The sequence below is a fragment of the Barbus barbus genome (assembly GCF_936440315.1).
Source record: "Barbus barbus genome assembly, chromosome: 50".
Classification (NCBI taxonomy): domain Eukaryota; kingdom Metazoa; phylum Chordata; class Actinopteri; order Cypriniformes; family Cyprinidae; genus Barbus; species Barbus barbus.
The window spans coordinates 11,995,942-12,012,688 of record NC_136728.1 but is presented as its reverse complement, the minus strand read 5'-3'; the positions used below and the strand labels follow the sequence as shown (position 1 = coordinate 12,012,688).

Sequence of the window (16,747 nt, the reverse complement as noted above, 5' to 3'; positions counted from 1 at the left end):
CATAGATAGAGTTTTAATTTGAAAGCATATAGTTTGTCTAGCCAGATTTTAGTAGTAATGATTACCCGTGTCTATACTTCATGCAGTTGCCTGCAAGATGTAAACCCTCCATTATGTATAATATACAGTGAGTACTCCCAAGTTAAGCCTCAACACATCTGGCTGAGCAAAAGTAAGAAAACGAGGGCAGTGTCAACTCTCCAAAACACAGAGAGAACATTGCAGGACATATGACTTCCACCGTGCCAGTCAATTCTAGGGATGCACATCCTGTAATTTGATTCTGGCTAATCCGATTGATCCATGCAAAATCAGGAACATCAGCGAAGCGCTTGTTAAGCGTGTTTCCTAACTCATTGCCCTCACATGAGGTAGTCCGTAAATAGCACAAAGAGAAAGTGGCAGAGCGAGTGGGATGAATGCAGTCTTCATGAGAGATGTGAGGGAAGCGGAGGTGAAGCAAGCAACCAATTTTCCCCCCAGCAGCGGTGCAGGTTTCTAAAAATACAATCATGCAATGCCCAATGAAGAAGGGATAATGAGATTTCAGATGGCTGTAGTGTCTGAATATGCTAACTCGAGGTCTGGAAGCATGTCACGAGTCAGGAAGATAAAAAGGTATTAGAAATTGGAGTCGCTGGTAGTTATGTTAAATTATCCAATCATTTTGTATGTTTCGAAACTGTAAATAGTAAAATAGGTTCAGCTTTTCAGAATCGGGCATCTTACTAGATGTAAAAATCCAGATATTGGGGAAAATATGTATCTACATATTTTTTCTCCCAATAACTGTATTTTCTACTTTATATGATACAGCATATAATAAACAAACCATGACAAGGAAACCTATATGACATACAAAAAAATTGCCAGTTGGTACCATTCCAGGGCTGTCTAAAGGTTTCTAAACAATGATTTGGGCAAAAAGTTCAATAGAGCAGATAGATGGAGAGATTCTGACCTTGGGTCATTTCTCAGGTTGTGGAGGTTTCTCTTAGTTCTGTGCTAATGGTGATTTAGCTTCCGGGCCTGATGGAAAAGAGGCCCCACACTGGCACCCAATAACCTGCCTCGTCATCGCACACATCATATAACCATCATATGTCAATAAAATAAGTCTCATATATGCAAAATACCTCAGAATTTGGGCTGCTAGCGCAGTGGAATATTCATTAAGTGTTAACCCAAAGTAAAGGTACACTTTTCAATATTGAAAATGACAAAATATACAAATTCTGTACTATTTTGTCCAAATAAATTGAAAATAAATAGATAAAAATACAATTAATCATTTCAAATGCTACAAATGAGGCTTCATAACATTACAATGAACAGTTTGAAAAATAGATATGAATTTTTTAAATTGCTAAAGATAACATTTACTCAAAAATATTCACTCGATTTATTTGGGGTATTTAAACTCTAAAAATAGAGAAAATGAGCTAGTACAATTGAATATCCAATATCAATTTTTTTTTTTTTAAATCTCTAATAGAATTTGATAACTGAAATGGACCCATTATATTATGGATTCCTAAGATCATGGTATGTCTTAGCGATGAATGACTGCAATTCATTCTTAAAGGGAAAGTTCACCCAAAAATGAAAATTCTGTCATTATTTACTCACCCTCATGTCGTTCCAAATCTGTAAGACCTTCATTCATCTTCAGAACACAAAATAAGATATTTTGATAAAATCAGAGAGCTCTCTGACCCTGCATAAACACCAACGCAACTACCACATTCAAGGCCCAGAAAGGTAGTAAGGACATTGTTAAAATAGTCCATGGGAAGAAATTGTTGAATAAAGTCATTTTTTGTTTGTTTTTTTTAACACAAAAAGCATTCTCGTAGCTTCATAAAATTATGGTTGAACCACTGATGTCACAAGGACTGTTTTAATGATGTCCTTACAACCTTTCTGGGCCCTGAACGTGTCAGTTACGTTGCTGTCTATGCAGGGTCAGAAAACTCTCGGATTTCATCAAAAATATCCTAATCTGTGTTCTGAAGATGAACGAAGGTCTTACAGGTTTGAAACGATATAAGAATGAGTAATAAATTACAGAATTTTCATGTTTTGATGAACTGTCCCTTTAATCGTCAAGTATGAACAAGATGGTTAGCATACAAACGCTGAAAAATATACATTTTATGAATTACTTGAAAGCAACAAAAATACATTAATCCCTTCCTGTGCACCAGGCTAAACTTCACATCACATTTTAGAGCTTTTAATTTTTTTTGTAAACTGGTGTAATTCCTTTTGAATTACTGCTTGCTATCAGGCTTAAAAACAGCAAAACAAGTCACTTACAAACATCAGAAAGCAATCTAGGTAAATTCACAAATGCACGGAAACAAGAGGGTCACTGTGTGGTATTTAATTTAAGCTAAACCCCTTTGCTACACAAATGCTGGATAATCTGCTTTCGAACTTGGTAATACCAAATTGACTGCAAAGTAGCTGTGGGAAATTGCGACACACAATGAGCTTGTCGCTAATTGCGAGCCAGCAAGACGACAGGAATGCTACCATATAACTCGGAAGCCACTGCAGGATTTCATTGGTTTTCATCTTTAAAAATGGTTCAACTTCGCTAGATTTTGGCGGACAACAAAAAAAAACGACTTTTTTTTATAAAATCCTTTTACAATTACGGGTTGCATTAAAATCAGCTTGCGAAAATGGAACATCGCGCCAAGGAAATGCATTTAAAGCAGTGTTTGAAGGGTTAAAAGGTCATGTGTAAACAGACTTAAATGCACTTTAAGATAAGGACTGCACTGACCTCAATCTCTTAACACTGCATATTTGGAGAGTGTTTGAGATAGACGTGAATAATGTGGTTGGCGTAGTCACTGTTCTCGCACGAGGAGGCCCTGTGAGGAATGTGGAGCTTTATGGTTAAGTGCACTTCAGCTGGGCCTTGCCTCTTTTCAAAGCTCCCGTCAAAGCCCCCATGGCCCAGTTCAACCGAAAACTTACCCTCATCTTCAAGGGAGTAGGTGTGAGGGGTTAGAGGGGGCAGAGAATGAGTAATGCTAACACATTTCCCAGAGGCAAGGAAGAATGCTGTGACTTGTGCAGGGTTAAGCCTGTAAGGCCCGGATGGGTCGGCTGAGAGGCACCTGACAGCCCTCACGGGTCTGTGGCTGGAGGTGGAAGTTGGGGCTTAAAGAAGAGGAGGAATGGGCGGCAGGGAGAGCTGGACAAGAGGGGTTGAGGTTCAAAGGGTCACGGACATTCCCCGCGTGTTTCATTGTGAGCTGCTGAGGCCAGCTGACACCAAACAGGCAACAGTGGTGCTGTCGACGTGCGTGTGGTGTTTGCGTAAAAGAGAAAGGAAAACAGAGTCGGAAAGGGTTGGTGTGAGAAGAAGAGGCAGGGAGGGCCATGGTGAAAGACTTCAGGAAAAACAAACAGGAACAGAGTGTAAAATGTTGTATAGAAAGAAGGTAAGTGCATAAAGGTCATTCTCAAAAAAATAATGGATTTCTGACTTTAAAAATGCTTACGTATTCAGTTCAGGTCAGTTTTCATCTAGTGTTGCTTCCGTCAACGAAAATTATGACTAAATATCATCGTCAATGAACCTTTATCACGTGACGAAAACGAGTTGACGTGTTGACGTCTCGTCTATTGTTGACGAATAAAAACGAGACTAAATGTGGTTTACAACATAAAAACTGCTAAAATGTCTCTTCATTTTCGTTGACCAAAACAAGACGAAATGAAATGTTATAACGTTATTTCGTCTCGTTTAGTTGCGTTATTATTATTTTGCAGTATTTCTGTTTCCTGTGTCTCACTTCTGGGGCTGCATCAGGTTGCACTGCACAGACGCAGGCGACGTCACTTCCTCAAGCCCCACTCGCGGCATTATTTAGAAGACGACAACAAACATGTTAACATGTTTGGTTGGTAAAATAAATGTTGTAAATTCAAATCAGAGCGTCTTCCTTGCCTGGAATGGATGTATTCTTAAGTCTATAAGGTAACAATAATATAATAAGATAACCTTGTTTGAAATGGGTTTGGCTAAAAGAAAATTTTGGTTTCGTCTATACTACTAGTGCAGTGGTGGGCCGTCAGGGGAAGCAGGGCATTCTCTGCTGGCCCTATAAAAAAATAAAATTATGTGAAAAAAAATTTTATTGATTATTTAGGTATCATTTTCATTTGTGTAATGTCCACTAAATTTCCTATGATTAGTTTAGTTGAGGTTGAACTGGAATATCCTGACAGAATAAAGTGCAGTGACAGAATCATCAGCCAATCAAATTTTGACTTTCAATGACAGCCCGCCCTCTGGGTCCAGCTACGTGCCCAGTGCCACCCCCAGCATTAGACCGCCCCTTTAGTCAGGTATTTCCAAGGTACGAACATGAAAGTAAACGAAAAGAAAATGACAGCTGCAGTCATCGGCGCCTACACCAGATAAGTAAAGTCGTGACGTATTGTCAAGTATGGTGACCCATACTCGAAATTGGTGCTCTGCGTTTAACCCATCCAAGTGCACACACACAGCAGTGAGTAGTGAACAAATGCACACACACACACACACACACACCGTGAACACACACCCGGAGCAGTGGGCAGCCATGCTGCGGTGCCCGGGGAGCAATTGGGGGTTCGGTGCCTTGCTCAAGGGCACCTCAGTCGTGGTATTGAGGGTGGAGAGAGCGCTGTACATTCACTCCCCCCACCTACAATCCCTGCCGGCCGGGGACTCGAACCCGCAACCTTTCGATTACGAGTCCGACTCTCTAACCATTAGGCCACGACTTCCCCAGATCTTATTGGCGATCTACTAAAAATCTTCAAGGCGCTCTTTTGCAGACAAAAGACAATAACTGAGAAAGGAAGACCTACACCCAAAGTGAATTCGCTAACAAAGGCCAGCAAAGGTTTTATGCGTCATTTCAAAGATTGCAACTATGAGTGGCTAACAGCTAACACCGAGCACAAGTTATGTTGTTGGCTGTTTACTTTTAAATCCGAGTAAAGGGGCATGGAATGACAGACCCATGGACTTTATTTACAAGTGACAGGTGAGTGCTTTATTATTTGATGAGTATTGTATCATGCACATTGTTCTGGAGGTGTAGGTGGTGTGTTGATATTACTGTGGTGTGGTGTGTGGATGTCCAGAGTTTATACAGTTTTGCTGCTTTGGTTGCGTCGTCATTTTAGAGTGACATGAATGTGCACAGTGACCCGTGTATTGGCGGATTACTTTTACTGACCATGTAGGGAAATTTACTGTGCATTTAACTCACCCCAATCTAGCCTACTATTAAATTAGTTGATCAGCCGTCATTGTTTGTTGAGAGCCTGTGTGCGGCATAATATGCATATAGCTGCGTTAGCTGTAACAGAGATGTGTAAGATGTAGTTTACAGTTGCTTACTGAAGGCCCTGACTAAAACCCCACGGTATGCCACTGCTACTAGGTACTTATACTATATTGACTGGGTTAAATAGAACTGCATTACTAAAAAGAGACTAAAATGCAATTTTCATTGACTAAAACTAGACTAAATGTCATCAGTTTTCGTTGACTAAAACTAGACGAAAATAGTCATGGATAATTCTGACTAAAATAAGACTAAAATGCTCAGACATTTAGTTGACTGAAACTTGACTAGACTAAAGAGTATGAACGTGACTAAAACTAATAAAAACTAAAATGACAGCTTCACACAAAGACTCGACTAAAACTAAAATTAAAACAGGCTGCCAAAAACAACACTATTTAAATGTGATAAAATTGTAAAAATCTTTAAAATGAAAATGTTAAAAAAATGAAACAAAATGAAATGAAAAACAAAACACAACACAAATCAAAAATCACAAATAAAACAAAAAAAAATGAAGGGAACAATGTGTTTTTCAGGCACCTGGCAAATTAAAGACATTGTATTATTTTGTTTGTTTTAAAAAAAAAAAAAAACAATCAAAACAAATGGCAAATAAAAAAAGAACAAAAAAAAAAAAAAAACCACAAAACAACATAAAAACAGGAAAGTGGTATGTCAAATGAAGGGGAAGATATATTTCTTTAGACACCTGGCAAATTAAAAATACTGTTTTAAAGAGACAGTTCACCCAAAAATAAAAATTCTGTCATTCATTACTCACCCTCGTATTATAGACTAGGTACTTTTATAAAAAGTTTTTTTTTTTTTTTTTTTAAGTTTGTCTATGTTTTAATAAGGTTTCTTGAAAATGTTAAATATTTTTCCTAACTGGAAAGTTATAGGAGTGTTGTGTTTGTTACCATATTTTTACAATGACCCAGAAGAGAAAGCAATACAAAACAAAAAGACTACAACACTACAAGAGCTTTGGGAGAAGAAGGGAAACATTTGAATCAGGAAGAGTGAGATGGAGTGAACGAGATGGGAGAGAACGCTGGTTTAGGAATAGAAATGAATGACTTCCTAACAGGTGGGCCGGGGGGATGCAACTTACCCTCTAACCCTGACCAGCGTTGAGTTTCAGCTGTACCTCCGGAGCCCATGACCCTCCTGTACTCTCACTCAGAGGAAGCCGATTTGTTTTCTTACCCCTGTTCATTTCAAACACTCATGCCAAGCGAGAAAATTTTTTGTTTTATCTAAGCCTGAGCTCTATTTTTCCAGTTTGTGTAGGTAGATTTTTTGTTTAGTTTTCATAGCTGTTTTTGAGCTTAGAAAAATTAGCTCATTTTTTTCCATCAGTGAAAAGCGATGTTTTGATAGCTCATCCTACGCAGTTCACAGAGGCGCTTCCACCTTCCATTCATGCTACGTTAAAAATAACTCATACAAGTGAAGAGGAAAGCGACAGTAAAATGGAGCATCAGAATAAATCACGAAACCATGCATGCAGCACCTCTCTATTAAAGCACAGGGTCATGGAGGGATGACCTGTGTTTTTAATTGCTATGTTTTCACAGAGGTTCCACAGCTCTGAAGAGGCCATACTGTAGCTGTGGTGTTAAATAGCATGTACACAAACAAACACTTTACTGCATAAAAGTGCTCATAATGCACAAACCTGTTGTTTTGAGAAGTGTATAATTGGTATCATAAAGGATTGAGTAGGTATTCAAAAGTATTGAGCAGTTAATCTGTTCTTTCATTGCAGTGGTTCAATGCTGTCTCAAGAAATTTTATAAACTTTGCATGTCCCTGTAAAAATGCTGAAATATGATATATAACCGTTTCTAGTGTGCTTTTAAATTTCTTGAAATCTCATAACTGTTAGATTTAAATGTGTATAATTTTATTTTATAAAATAAACAATGAATTTTTTATATATTTTTCATAACTGAAAAGTCATAAGAGCGTTGTTTTGAAAATTAAATAAAATAAATAAAAAAATAAAACAAAGCCAAAATACACTACATTTCAAAAGTCTGGGATCATTTTGGATTTTTAAAAGGAATTAATACTTCCATTCAGTAAGTAAACAAATGTCTGTTTTAAAAAAAATACTGTTCTTTTTGAATCCTGAAAAAAAAAAAAAAAAAAAAAAAAAAAAATCAAGGTTTAGCATGAACATATTAAAGCAAAACTATTTTCAACATTGATATTAGTAATAAACTGATAAACATTTATAATAAAAAACACAAATGATATTAAAATAGAAAAGTATGTTTAAATTGTAATAATACTACTGTTTTCACTGTATTTTGGATCAAATAAATGCAGCCTTGGTGAACAAGAGACTTCTTTTCAAAAACATTTTAAAAACCCCAACTATTGGAATGATAGGGAAAACAAAGAAAACTTCTTTTTTTCCCCACTGAAAAGTACTACTAATCATCATTTACAAACATTTGGAGTAAATAAATTAAAAAATAATAAAAAATTAAAGATTTTTAAAAGTGTATTCAGTTAAATGAAAATAAATAATATTAATTAAAAACAAAATAAAGCAAAAAATCTTATATTTAAATTTAAAAAAATCTTATACAATTAGAATGTTACAGCTCTGCTGTAAATAATATCTGAATGGAAGACATGGTGTAGATGGACAGCACAGTGAGTGAAATGCAGGACAGCAGCTCACCGTTTGCCTTTGAGGTGTCCCTGTTACCTGCAATAGTACAGGCCCACTATTTTTAGAATCAATGTCAACGGACTGTCAGCGTATTTTAAGCTGTGCTCCTCCGGGCCACCATATACCCTTGAGAGAGCTCATGGAGAGAGAGAGAGGGAAAAAAAAAATGTCAGGTGAGAGAGGAAAAACAGACTCTAAGCAAGATTCAGATAAGGTCCTTTCAACTCTACACTTAATGTGACAGTACTCCGTTTTGACAGGTACTTAAGATGAGGTCTGGACTGTTTAGGAACCATCTGCTTTAACAGAGGAAGTGAGATCAGCCATTAAGTTAAAGTGTCAGTGTGACTCAAAGGATGGAACGGCTCTATTCTAGAACAGGGGTCAATAGCCTTTGGTGGAACTCACAGATAAAACAGATGAATGAATAAGATGAAAGGGATGGACGAAAAACAACATTTAATGGAGAAAAAAGAAAGGAAGAGAGGCAGACGGACACAATGGGTGAGAAACCAGATGAAATATTAAGGCGGACACACTGAGTTCTGGGTGCACCCTACACTGAATAAGTGATGAACCTGCCCGGGTTCCTGTGTCTTTGATGTGCGAGCACCTGTTTGTCTGCCAGAGTCCCCGTCTGAGGTCCCTGGGTCAGTGCTGGGGATTATGGGCCGGATGAGACTTTTGCATTGACCTTTTATATTATCTGCACTTTCAGGAGAATCCAGAAAAAGTGCGATAACGCCAGTGCCCATGCTGCCCACATAACAACAGGAAATTTGCGATAACACGACTGCGGTTACATAACACATATTTCCACACTTTACCACCTACATTTCAGCAATGACAAGGTGTGATGTATGCTTCACCGTATAGGTAGAACAAACAGCTCGTAAACGCACAAACAATGCATCGGATGTCTTCCAATGCAATGCGATTCAAATCAATGAGCGCTTCCTGCTGACGGCTCTTGTTTTTTTGCTTGAGGATGTTAAGTCACTCTCTCTCCGTGTAAGGCTATCTTTCTCAAAGCTCTCCCGGTGGAAAGTGAACCTTCCCCTGGGCCATTCTATCTTTAGCGATTTACTTCCATCATGTCACGTCTTGTCACCGGAGCCGGTGGCAGGACTTCAAGCTGGTATCCAAACCTCGCGGCCACCCAATCTCCTGCTCTTTACAACAGAGGAAGAGGCTCTTTGCCTGTTTCCTGTCTGTCACCCCTACAAGCAACCTTCAGAAACGCAATACCAGGTGGTGCGCACACATTTACAGACCCTCAAACAAACATGCACACACTGAGTTGCATGTATAATTTAATCATCTATAGAATATTAAATAAAAACAGTTCAGCAGTATTAGGTTTCATCTTGATTAGTTCACCTGCTAATCAATTTTAATTCTCACAGTACAAAAATCAAAAGTTGAGAAAACTCAGCAGATTTTTGAGTTCTCAACTTCTTGTATTCAGTTTATTCAACAAAAAGTTGAGCAAACTCATACTCATACAAAAATAAGTTGAGGAAACTCACAAATCTGCTGAAGCTGGTTGCCTTAAACTTTTAAGTTTTCTCAACTTTAGATTTTTTACAGTGTAAAAGCTCATTTTAAATGTGCACAAATTCAGATATACATGTGGTATATATATATTATATACACACACACACACACACATACAGTATCTCTATCTATGTATATATACATATATATCTATATCTATATGTACATATATCTATATTTATATATATACACATGCATGTATGCATGCATACACTTTCCACACACTTTGTTTATAGGACCCACATTATATTATGTTTTTAACTACTATGTACTAACATTTAAATTAATCATTTGATTTAATGCAATTATCGTTTACGTACATGTTTTACATTGTACTTTTATAAAAAAAAAATACCTGTATGCAATTACATCTATATATAATTTCTGTCAATACATCTAAATGTTTTGCAATACAAAATGAATACATTGTACCAAACAACTCATTTTTTGTACATGGCATAATATAAAGTGGTACCAATTTATATTGTACAAAAAAAAAAGTGATAATTCATCCTTGTGGAGCTTCCTGAATAATTAAATTTTACCATATATAGAGTGCAAATGATTTTACTTTTGTTTTAGCACCTGAAGAATTATTTTACTGATAATATGGCATGTCATAAAAATTACAATTATTCATAATAAAAAAAATTATTAATTCTGTATTGTACTTAATTAAAATACTATATAGAACAAAACTATTATTATAGTAGTATTAGTAGCAGTAAGCTAATTTTGCTATTTTTTTTACTAATGATTACAATAATGAAGATGTACTGTAGATATTTTTGTTAAAAATATTTCTAATATTTTGAATATCCTATACATCAATTATCAACAACTACCTCACAATGTGATACAAGATTCAATATATTGTGATTCATTTTTGTAACTGAATTGCAACTAACTCAATGTACGAATCTTCAAAGAAACAAACATGACGATACAAGTGAGAAAAGGTATAAATATATTGATATATAATTATTATAATTTTTTTAATAGAAACATGTAATATTATGCATTTTATTTTATTTTCAGCTTTTATTGATAGTAGAACGTTTGCATGAACTGTTGAAAAGCAGTAGAAGTGGGATACAAAAGAATTCACGCAACTATCCACCAGACCTAGGAGTTCTTTGACGCACGCTAATACTTGTCAGTGAGTTGAGTGCTCTCGGATCATTTGGGTCGTGGTCCTTTCGTTGCTATTCAGATGCCTCTGGAATTTCTCATGTTGCCTATGCATGGCAGAAGTAATGCATCAGGGAGTCAACAAGGACGAAAATGCTGAAGAGTTCCACCAATTAAAGACCGCATCACTGCACACACACACACACACACTCTCAAACCGAAAGGAATCCAGAGAGAGTCAGTCAAGAGGAAGTGATGGCAGGAAGCGTCACACAAAAAGGCGCCACGGGTCATACTTCTCTTTGCCGTCCACTTCCTCCTGTCTCTGCTCCCACGCACGAAAGGCAGGGAAGCAGAATGAGGAAACTCTGCCCTAAGGGACTGTGGGATGCTCAGGGCCAGATAATGACAGGGTTTCTCTGTAAATGTGCCTTGACAGGTCAGATTCAGAAGGGTATCCTGGACTGGACTGAGCCAATGTTGTTAAGTGTGAATGGAAAGAGAGAACATGTGCACTATGGCTAATTTTTACTAGTCGACTTGTCATAGTCAGTGAGTTAATGTTTACCTTATGTGAATGACTCACCATGTGCCATGCAGCTTCAGCAGCCTTTTTTTGTTTTTGGCAAGAGGTGGTTCACCCAATATAGTTTGATTCACAAACAAATGACTACTATGAGCTGATTCCTTTAATGACTAGTTTAAAAAGACTGGTTCAAAATAGTCCCAAACTCTATCCTGTGTAATTTACCGCATTAGCAGAGAGCAAATGTTTTTCATATCTCATCATAATAACTGAAATACACCCAATTATACAGAATCTGATCAAACTGAATTTAAATCGGAACTGAATTTGAAGCTTGTGAATCAAATCCAGATACGATTTGCAAAAACATGAATGTGGTTAAAGAGCCATAGCAACACTAGCTGGGACTTAACACAGAACAAGTGCAACTGAAGTCACATGATCAACAACTAGTCAACATATATCCAGTGAGTCTAGTGGCAGAACTAATCAACTAGTCAATGAGTGTGCAGGCATCCAAGCTGGACAATTGTTTTCTCTATGCAGTACAGTGTGTGCAGACAAAAGGGACAAATGGAAGAGAGGGAGAGAGCTGAAGTCACAGTGTGGAGGAGTCTATTATTAGTCTATGGCTCCAGCGGCAAAGTGAGGTCACATCAGAGCCCAGCTTTAGGCACGTGTGGGTGCTCGGTGTGTTTTTACTTTCACGCTCGAGCTACTCTACACAGCCAGAATTAGTGCACTCAAAAAAAATAAAAATAAAAAAAGAGGGGGGAGAGAATGGGCCAGAGAAAGAGACTTCCTGTAAACACGCGAGGCACACACAGTCTGTTGTGTGCCGTCTCGCAGCATTTCCTCAATCTGCTTGTAAAGCAGAAAGCACAGCATTTTGCACGGAAGCATGAGGACATTCCCATAATTCGGATCAGAACAAGGAACACAGATTGTTTTTCTGAAAACCTGCTAATAGTAATAATGTAGTAATCATGTGCCTTATTCACTATAATTATACAGTTGGGTTCAAAAATCTGAGGCCACAAGCGCAAATGCTTCCGTTTTGCATTTTTTAACTGAATATATTTATATGATATATTATTACTTTTTTATTAATAACAAATTATAGTATTAGAAGTTTAACAAAAAAAAAAAAACTTAAATTAATAATTATATTTAATATAAACATTTAATTTTTCATTACAAATGATAGCATCAAAATATCAATTTGAGGGAAAACAATTAATACTGACAATAATTTCATAATTACATTCAATATACATTTATTTTCATTACAAATTATACATAAGAATAGGAATTTGAGTGAAAACCATAGTGGAAAATTAACACAAATTGAATCATTTCTAAAGATTTTGTCTTCCTTTTCCTTTCATGGCAGCATGCCAGATTTTTAATGTGGTCTCCGATTTTTAAACCCCACTGTATTAGAAAGCGAATAACATTTGCCAGAGAACAGAAGTGGATAGAGTAGACAAAACCATAATAATGTTAAAAATACTGATAAATACAGATGTGGCAAGGAGTGATTATAAAAAAAAAAAAATGTCAGTGACTGCAGTGACAGCACACTGTTCAGTGAGGGCTCAACATTTGCAAGCCTATATCTCCCCCTAGTGCTTGGACTGAAACAGTTCTGATTACATTAATTAGTTCCTGTCAGAGTTAAGATCTTACCGCTGTGGAGAAAAGAACACGGCCCACTTCAACCACCTGAGGGTCACCAGACTGAGTATCAGCAACAATGGGATTAATCTAAGGAAATGAGAGTATTGACGTCAAACAAGTGATTAATACAAACATGAATGTAGTGTGCACGTCACAGAGCTAAAACACCAACTGAAAAGTACTGGATTGATCTACAGCATTGACGCTGTACCGACCGACCCCCGAAGGGAAAATCAGCACTGTTTGTGAAACACATGGGTATTGTAGTAGCAGTGCAGCTGTGGCCACTGACCTCTACTGTGCCATTCTGAGCACTGTGTCGGTGAGATGATCGAGGGTAAATGTCCATCAGGTGTGGAAGGGGATCTGGAGTGACTCGTTTGCTGTGCCTGCTCAACAGATCTCTGTAATTCAGCGAATCAAAGTTGGTCTTCCACATCAGAACCTGAAACCCAGACCATCACAAGCATGAGTGACATCAGCCTGGTAGCGATTGTTTGGTAAAACAATCATTAGGTCACGATTACCTGAGAATCAGCACCTCCTGAAGCAAACAGACCTCCGTCTCTAGAAAACGCCACAGCCAGCACTGGACCCTGGGAGCAGGGGGAAAAAAGATATTTTAGGGCTTTTCCTATAAGAGTGGGATGTTAAAAAACAATTAAAATAAAATTAATTAATTGAAAAATTGGAAACAAAATCATAATGTTAGCTGTTTGGCAAAACCTGTGTACATTTATATATATATTTAATTCTCCTTTGTGTCCTACTGAAAAAGCAAGATGTTTTTTTGAAATGACATGAGGGGGGGGGGGGGGGGGGGGGGGGGGGGGGTGAATTCCTAATGCCTCGATCTTTTGGATGAATTCCTAATGGCTCGTTTCCACTGAGCGGTACGGTTTGGTACAGTACCGTACCGTACGCAATTATGTCCGTTTCCATTGTCAGAAGTTGTGAATGGTACCAAAATAGCGAACTGTACCACTTTTTTGGAACCCTTTCGTTGGGGTACCTAGCATACACCACACCTATCAAGTAAAGGGTACTGTTGGCAGTGGAAACGCAAACCTGATCAGGGTTACCCGTACCGAATCGTACTGTACTGAACTGTAATGTACCGTACCACTCAGTGGAAACAAGGCATAATTGTTCCAGTTGGGATTCAAATTATTAATTATTAGCAAGAGAGAGACACCTTGTGGCCGTGAAGGGTGTAAATGAGTCTCCCCTCCAGGAGGTCCAAGATCTTCATTGTACTGTCACTTGAACCACTGATGAGATAGTTTCCGGATGGATGAAAGGAAAAGCAGTTGACCCCTGCACTATGAACTACAAGATAAATTCAAGTAAAATGCTTGAAAACAAGACTAGTCCTTGACTCTATTAAAAATAAATAACCATGTATGATGTGAAAAACTCATTTCTACTACCTATGTAATGTTGTATTAACTTGTTTGTGCGAATATCCCAGATTTTTAATGTATTGTCCGCTCCTGATGATGCAATGCACGTGCCACTGGAATTGAAGTCCACAAATGTTGCTGACCTAAACAGACAATTTGAAATATCAGTTAACTTGAAACCAAAAAACAAAGATTCTGGGAACAAACAATTCTCACCCTCCGTAGTCTGTGAAAATGTTAATGCACTGACGTGAGGATATATCCCAGAGGCGAACCGTCCTGTCATCACCACAGGAAGCAACAAGACGACCATCTGGTGAAAACCTGACAGGGACAGACCAAGTGACAATGAGAGAAATCCCACTTAATGTGACAAACCAGAAAGGTTACACGCATAATGTTATACCGTGCACAGCGCACCCAGTTGGTGTGCCGGTTGAGAGAGTAGAGGAATTTCTTCCGTTCGACACCCCACACTTTCACAGATTTGTCATCTGAAGCCGTGACCAGCCTTTGGCCATCACTGGAGAACTGAACGCTTCGAACACTCGCTGTGTGGGCTTTGAACACAGTCGACTCGCCTTTTCTGCAACGCGCATATAGGGTAATGCATTTAGATACAAATAATACACTGAAACTCGAAAGTGGGCATCTGTTCTCACTCACATGCTGGGCGTCCACAGTCGAACCGTTTGATCTCTGGATGAAGATGCCACCAAGGAACCACTTGGAGAAAAATGGACACCTGTAATGATATCTGTGTGACCCACAAACCTGAACGCTCTGGCTTTAGGAGTGAGGTTCCAGATCATAAGGTTCTTGTCACAGGATCCAGTAGCTGCAAGAGAAGTTGCAAGTGGATAAACTAGGATGTTCTCGGACGAGAAAAAAGAAGACAAATATGACATACCAAGCTGTTTATTATTGGGGCTGAAGTCGGCACAGGAAACAACATCTTTGTGACCTTTAAAATGTCTCTCAAGCGTAGGATCCTCCTGAAAAAAAAGCCATCATAAACATTTATTCCAAAAGTCTGACAAAATTTAAATGTTACTTTTATTGATTTTTTTTATTTTTTATAGACAAGCTTTTTTTCCAGTGCAAATTATATTTTAGCATAATGTGAGTGAATATACATAAAACATTTTTCTTTACAATATTTTTACATTTCCTATATCATTAAAACGTTATATTTCTCTCTCTCACACACACACACACACACACACACATATATATATATATATATATATATATATATATATAAACATATACTGTATAAGCATTCATAAAAAAGTTTTTATAAATCCAGTCTGGAATCAGCCTTTTGGACCCCATCTTATCTTGATGTAACACAATGGTGTATTTTCTAAAAATAAAATCATGGTATTAACGTGGTACATGTCCAACAAACGATGGTAATACCACGGTACATGTCCAAAACACCATGATGGTAGTACCATGTCTAAAACTACGCTAATTTCATAGCACGTTTTTGTTAGTGATAGTTAATTGTATTGTTTTTGGTCAATTCCTCGAGGTCAATTTCGAATTCGAACAAATATAACCAAAAAATGTATCCAAATATACAAACATAAACACGAAACTTTCCAGCACAGTGTGCACAGAGCTAATTAAACCATTAACTAACTAAAATGCCCATATCCGCATTTTAAAATGTTTCTGTTAAGTCTTCTTACCATTACAGACGCCATTATTCCGATAAAAGTCAAAAAAGTTTCTGAATTTGGTACAGTTTGGTCTTGGATTTAGAAGTAAATAAGTGAAACTCGTTCATATTGAGCCACTTCCCATCTGTCAAACAAGCCGCGTTTTACCCAGACCAAACAAATCCCGCTCAGAATCATCGAGTCAGAGCGGATAGGTCAACAGAATGGCGAGAAATTAACCCAAAATCCCGTTTGTGTCTAAATATTTATAAGTATACACCCCTATTTGGACTGATAAATACTAATTTAGACATATAAACGTCTGAGTTAATGTAGTCAAAGGAAAACGCTAATGTACCCCATCCTCCTAAAGCAACAGAAGGCGTGTTGGGATTAAATCTAAAATTTGCAAGCTTGTCTTGCGAAGATTATACTGTCTGTATAGTCAGCGAGTTGCATATCCCAGCCAAATATTACAAATAATGTCTTCAGAGAAATTATTTGAAAAAACAAACAAACAAAAAACATATCGATCTGCAAAAGCTTGTAATAAATAAAAACGGCCAACGGCTCTCTGTCACTGCAGAGTTGTAACCATAGAATAAAACAGCATTGGAAACAACGCCGTTGCTTAGCAACAATCCAAACGGTAAACTCGTAGAACTCAACATTGAGATAATAAGAACGCAGTCGTTGATTGGATCCTCAAATCAACCGACCAATCCGTG

The 16,747-nt window shown here is 37.6% G+C and overlaps 1 protein-coding gene across 1 annotated transcript in view; it reads right to left on the bottom strand.

Annotated features, from left to right (window-relative positions):
* Positions 1-16,642, bottom strand: part of LOC306868215 (POC1 centriolar protein homolog B) — a 34,413-nt gene extending 17,771 nt beyond the window's left edge. Inside the window, exons 1-10 of the mRNA XM_079414295.1 lie at positions 16,050-16,642; positions 15,263-15,347; positions 15,019-15,190; positions 14,759-14,938; positions 14,569-14,676; positions 14,380-14,495; positions 14,145-14,278; positions 13,477-13,545; positions 13,242-13,394; positions 12,959-13,036 (exon numbers count right to left, since the gene is read on the bottom strand). Of these exons, the coding sequence (XP_079270421.1) occupies positions 12,959-13,036; positions 13,242-13,394; positions 13,477-13,545; positions 14,145-14,278; positions 14,380-14,495; positions 14,569-14,676; positions 14,759-14,938; positions 15,019-15,190; positions 15,263-15,347; positions 16,050-16,064 (1,110 nt within the window). The 5' untranslated portion in view covers positions 16,065-16,642. The remainder of the gene's footprint in view (positions 1-12,958; positions 13,037-13,241; positions 13,395-13,476; positions 13,546-14,144; positions 14,279-14,379; positions 14,496-14,568; positions 14,677-14,758; positions 14,939-15,018; positions 15,191-15,262; positions 15,348-16,049) is intronic.
* Between the last annotated feature and the right edge of the window lie 105 nt (positions 16,643-16,747).